General features: G+C 46.5%; 1 protein-coding gene across 1 annotated transcript in view; it reads right to left on the reverse strand.

Annotated features, from left to right (window-relative positions):
* SLIT3 (slit homolog 3 (Drosophila)) overlaps positions 1-6,000 on the reverse strand; it is a 915,040-nt gene that overhangs the window by 109,890 nt on the left and 799,150 nt on the right. Inside the window, exons 15-16 of the mRNA XM_006884333.1 lie at positions 1,464-1,614; positions 57-131 (exon numbers count right to left, since the gene is read on the reverse strand). Of these exons, the coding sequence (XP_006884395.1) occupies positions 57-131; positions 1,464-1,614 (226 nt within the window). The remainder of the gene's footprint in view (positions 1-56; positions 132-1,463; positions 1,615-6,000) is intronic.

A 6,000-nucleotide genomic window follows, 5' to 3' on the forward strand; every position in this document is an offset into this window, starting at 1 on the left:
ACGCAGGCCCTGGCCAGGGAGGGGAGGCTGCTGTCAAGTTCCCAAGGCCGACTTACATTTTCCGCAGGTTCGGTAACTTCTTGAAGATACCAGTGACCTCTAGAACGGAGATGTCATTGTCGTTCAGTCGCCTGCACAAGAAGCAAGAAGAGCAGGTGTTGGAGTAACTGCACAGGATGGTCCCCTGTTGCCTCCCCCTCCAACGCTCTACCCCACGGACTCCCACATGGCTTCAGCCAAGCTGCTGCCTGGACAGCACATTGGGGGAAGTCAATAAAGTCATGGTAAATGCCATTGTCTGTGGCCTGCTTCAGACTGTGGTCGGTCCAAAGGGCTCAGCAGGGAGAGGAGGAGTGTGAGAAGGGGAGGTCAGGATGAAAGAAAACCAGATTCCTCTTCCACCTCCTCCTGACAGGTGAGTATTATTGGGCCTTCCAAATTCTCCACATAGGCATGCACTTTTGCAGCACTAGATAATCACTTGCCAGTGGTCCTCCTTCATTTTGGGTGTGTGGAGTAGTACCAATGGCAATTATAAGCCCCCATCAGGTTTCCCAGATTCTTCCAAGCTTCTGAGCGCCAGCATCTTCCTGACTGCTTCCATCTACCACCGGGGTCTGCTCAGGTCTTCCACACCCTTACTCATGCCTGCTCAGGGAGACCACTGGGCAAAGAAGCTGTGCCTGCCTGTGTCATGATGAGTGACGTCAAAGAGGAACAACAACAATAACAAAAAGAACCATTGGTTGCCCAGCGCCTCCTTGGGGCCAGGATTCCAGATGGTCACTCTTCTTGCTTTTCCTCTTCTCAACCACCCTAGTAAGTGGGCATGATCATCTCCACTTTACAGCTAAGAAATGGACTTGGATCTCAGACACAACTTACCCAAAAGACTGAAGACCACAGTCAACCCCAAGTCTGTTCTAACACTCAGTACAGAGGCAACAAAGCACTAACTTTTTTACCTCTTCCTTCTTTAGAGAAACCATCTATAGGGAGTTGTTTGACCAGTGGCTCTGAGGCAGAAAGATGGGCAACCTTCTCTGGTACAATTCACAGTCACAGAACTCCACAGAGGGTCAGTTGGTTCTGGTTCTGACAATGAGGTTTGTTTTGTTTTGAAGATACAATTAAGGATTCTAGTTATTTTCTTGCTTTATTACAGTCACTCGTTGAATAGCTTTCTCTTGGAATAGATCATAGACTTCAAAAGTGCAAGAAAGGACTATTTTGTTCATTAATCAGGTGGTGTCAAGCTCAAAGGAATATTCAAAAAATATCTGCACAATAAATGCACTGTGTTTGAGAGTGAGTCACCCACAGGCACGCCCAGGGGTGTGTCCTCTGCCCGACACCCAGAGACAGCCAGGGAACTGGACGCCTCCTGAGACTCTGTGCAGTCCGGCTCAGGGTGAGAGGTGGGAGGGTGGAGAAGCGGTCGCGTGCTTCTGGGTGAGACTCACAGGTCGGTGACGTATTCAGGCAGGTGGCTCGGGATGCGGGTCAGCTTCTGGTTGGCGCAGTCCACGATGGTGCCCTCACAGCGGCACTTCTCCGGGCACACAAGGTCCATAAAGCACTCGCTGCTGAACCTGCTGCGGTAGTCCTCTGAGCCTGTGTGGGGCCAAAGAGGGGCGTCAGGGTAACCCAGGCTGACAGCACAGGCGTGAGGCTGGGGAAGGGATGCATGCATGTAAGTGCTCGTGTGATGATGGACACAGAACCGCCCAGTTTTCATTTGGTCTTTGTCATGCATCACTTTTAGCCCAAGCAGAAACAGGGCTAAGGTTCTATGGGGTATTGAGTTGTTATAAGTCACAGGTTGTTTTGAGAAGGTGGTGAAAGCTATGAAAACTCTCCTCGGGGAAACAATCTCAGGCACATATGTACAGAAATTTTCCTGCAAGTTTTGGGAATCCCTGGATGGTAAACATGGTTGCGCTGCTAACTAGGAAGTTGGCAGCTGGAGTCCACCTAGAGGCAGAAGAAAGGCCTGGCGATCTACTTCTGAAAAAATCAGACTTTTGAAAAATCACACAGTTTGACTCTGATACACACAGGGCTGTCCTCCTGGGTCAGAACGGACTCAGTAGCTACTAGCTACTTCATGGTGTGCCACCTCTATGACACCTTTCCACGGCCCTCGGCATGTCCATGAAAATGCAAACAGGAGATCTGATGGAGCTTGATGATAGGATGCCAGGAGTGAACATGAGGGGTGGGGCGGTGGCCTCATTGCAGTTGCCCACAGCGCCCAGGCAGGTAATGGCTTTACCTTACCTGTGAAGGAGGCTGAGCAGCACCACACGGTGATCAGTGATCATCGATAACATGATGGGTTGGGAAACCCATTACGGAGGGTAGAAAGGTGGAGAATTGTAGCCCATACATAGGCCTGATTCCCGGATATTTGCCCTAAAATGGCCCAGTACTCAATTTCATTTCAAAAGAAGTCAGGTATTTATAAAAAAGATTGGCAACTGGTTCAGATTTAAAACAGAGTGAAGACAAGAACAACTCACATGCATGTAAGAATCAGGTTTGCCCTATTTTCATTAAGTCCTGTTGAACTATATTGTGAAAGGCCAGCTCCAAAGAGCTAAAAGTTGGAGCTAAGATTTAATGTTTTGAAACTGAATTTCTCTCGAAGTCACACAGCATAATGTCTAAGAGAGATGCCCCAGGGAGCTGCTTTAATGATTAGAAACAATTCCTTGGCACCTGGTAGTACATGCCAAAGTAAGTGTGGAAGTGTTGTCTGTCCTGTTAGACCTGAGCAGGTCAGTGGGAGCAGGCCCTTTCATTCATTCTTTCACCCTTAACATTTTGTGAGCACAATGGTAGGTACAAAACAGAAGCTTGGTCCACAGTTGCCCAATGAAGAAATGAGTGTCATGTGCACAAAAACGGCTGTGTATTTGATTATTCTGTTGTAGAATGTGAAAATAAATTATCTTACTTACACTAAAGAATATAGGCCACTAGGAACACACAAGGATTAGCATTAGAGGGTGTGGGTCTGTTAGGCTTTACCACTTAGCCTCAGTTTCTTCATATGTAAAATAGACTCAAACAATTGACCCTATCTCACCAAGGGTTGTTTAAGAAGTCAGCTGTGAAGACCTTGTAAGAAAGGGCCAGAGGTATGCAAATATTTGTGACTTGGCTGTTTTTCCCAAGTGGCAGAGCACTGGGTATGTCAAAGGCCTCTAACATATGGCTGTTTTGTTTGGTTTTCATCCATATAGCTAGTGGTAGTATTTGATATTTATTGAGTATGTACGACAAGCCAATCTTCAAACTTCAAATGGATGATTTCATTTAATCTCTGCAACTCTGAGGTTGCTTTGACTCCATTCTAGAGACGAAGAAACTGAGGCACACAGGTCCCAGGTCCCTCATGCGGTAGCAGAGGCATGAATCCAGGGAATACTTGATAAGATTTTTTTTTTAAAAACCCAAAATTTTATTTTTACTATTTGTGTGTGTGTGTGTGTGTGTGTGTGTGTGTGTGGTGTGTGGTGTGTGTGTGTGTGAACTGTCAAATCAGATCTGACTGGCACAGGAGGAGATTGCCCCTCCTTCTCCAGCATAGCATCTGGTGGATTTGAACCGTATACCTCTGTGTTTGTAGTGCATCTTCTTGCCACTAGGCCACCAGAGCTCCCTATTTGTTAAGATTTTATTGTAGTTTCTCCATCAACGATCATAAAAGCAAACTCAGCGAACTGAAGTCTTTTTCTGTAACGAGCGGTTAAGCAAGGGCAGATGTCTCCTAAGAACTCTTAGCTTCCACACTCTTGCTTTCTCACTCTTCACTTTATGTCCCTGTAGTAATTCCGGATCAAGCACGACCTTGGTGACCTCTGATGTTGAAGTGACACTATCTATATAACACAGAGGGCCCATACCTGGTCCTGTCCTGGTTTCCTTTTCTGCTCCCACCATGCCCTCCTTCTCTATCTCATCTCCTATTTTTAGGCTCATGTTAGTAAAATCTGTGCACATTTCCACACTGTTATTGGACATGGGTGCACACTTACTGGATTCCTGGTCCCATGTATTATGCAAATATCTTTCTCTACCTTGCCAGTGTCCATCCCTATGGAAAACCCTCATTTGAGCCATTTTCCCCTAGAAACATAAGCTTTCTGAGTCCTTAGTAAATTCCATCATGCAAACTCTGATAAACAATGCCCTTGTTTACTGTGGATGGCTCCACACAGCGATGATGTGAAGGGTCACTTCATACACAGGCACATATTTTTTCCTTTCAGAAGGTGTCCATAATGGGATTCTTGCAGAGCAGAAGAACCCTGACCGCTGATCAAAGGCAGACAGACACGAGGGAACAGTCTGCTCTTCAACACGGTGAGTCTGAAGAATACACTGGCTGGGCTGAGGCTGGGGACAGCGGCCTATTAAATACATTTTCGTTTTAATCAAGGTGCAAGCACTCTGCAGTTAGCAGGAATCACTCTCTGTAGTATAGTTAGATTACAACTGGCGGACCTTTGCAATGGAGCCACTGACCCATTTTAATGAAATGATTTTGCAATTAGATTCAATGGGCTAATCTGTTCTTTCCAGCATTTCTCCCCCCGCTGTTTTTGTTATTGCCCTGGTTTGTAATAACGAGGGGCTCTGAGTGTGATATTTTATGTGAGTGGGAGCCAGAAATGTTAATAACAGTGTATGTACATAACCGAAAGAGTTCGTTCCCCAGTCATAGCCAGCTTGAAATGCCACCTCCATCACTTCATATTTCATTACTGAAACTACCCAGGGTTTCTTGAAGCCATTTGTTATGCCTAATGCTCATAACTACCCAAAAGTATTTTTAACTTTTCCAGAGCTTTAAAAGTCAATTTCAATCTTAATGCATATTTGTCACTGCCAGGAATATTTAGTAGGAGAGGACTAACTGAAATAGGCCGCTGCTTCCCCTTTCTGGAGAGTGTTCAGACAGGAGAGATCTCAGAGGGTTTGAAGGCAGGCTGTAAAACTAAACCCCCGGCTGGAATGGGCTTTTTTGAGGGCTGATGTCACCTGGCGCTTTGCCTGTCCCTCCCTGTGGCCCTCCTTCCCCACTCACGGACAGTGCAGAACAAAGACACTTGGTGCATAATCACAGACAAGCTTTAATAGACAAGGAGGGCAAATCCACGGGTTTCCAATAGCAAGATTTTATTACTAATGCCTGCCCTATTGCCATTTCCCAGCAGGGACCGTTTGTACCAGTGAGACGGTCATCAGGGCTGGGGTGGGCAGGAAGCCACAGCGCCCACTCTATTGGTGGATACAACTGACTGTGGCTCCCGCTGTCCCCTGGGGCCCCGCGTGGCTGGTGTCCCTAGCAATCTTGCTTTATTCATTGGGAAACCAGTGTGCTGAACAGAAGTAGAAGACTGAGAAGTTATTTGATCAGCATATATCTACCAACTCATGTACCAGAACTCTACCTGCAATGTCCTTAAGAGGAATGTGATGAAAGAAAGAATGGAAGATGTAGAAAAAGGAAGAGGAGCTGGGATCACACAGAGGTCTGCAGGGAAAATGATATGAACAAATGGAGGGTCAGTGTGATGCAGCGAATTAAGAGAACCTTGTCAGGCACATGATTATCCGTCAAGAGAGGCAAGCTAGGGGACCAGACCGCAGAGGCTGGATCACACATTTTACCAGAGTTTGGGGACTAGTTGGACAGATGACTGTCTTGTTATATAATTCCCATCAGAGACTAATGCTAGCATGGTCATCTTCCAGAAGGCAGAAGAGATGCCCATGGCCTGTAGCTGAGCACAGACCTGCTGCTTTAGGATTGGGAGAGAGTGATGGCAAAGGGCCACTCCCACAGCCTGGCTCTAGGGGTGCCAAGGACAATACAAAAGACCTCAGACTCTATCCTCTCTTCAGAGGAAAAGAGGTCTGATCTGTTGCAAATGGGATCTTTCACGCTTTTGCTGGAGAGGGAGACTCATCAATGTTTTACCTCTGGTT

Source organism: Elephantulus edwardii, unplaced genomic scaffold, assembly GCF_000299155.1.
Source record: "Elephantulus edwardii isolate Elephantulus edwardi_28Jun2011 unplaced genomic scaffold, EleEdw1.0 scaffold00033, whole genome shotgun sequence".
Lineage (NCBI taxonomy): Eukaryota > Metazoa > Chordata > Mammalia > Macroscelidea > Macroscelididae > Elephantulus > Elephantulus edwardii.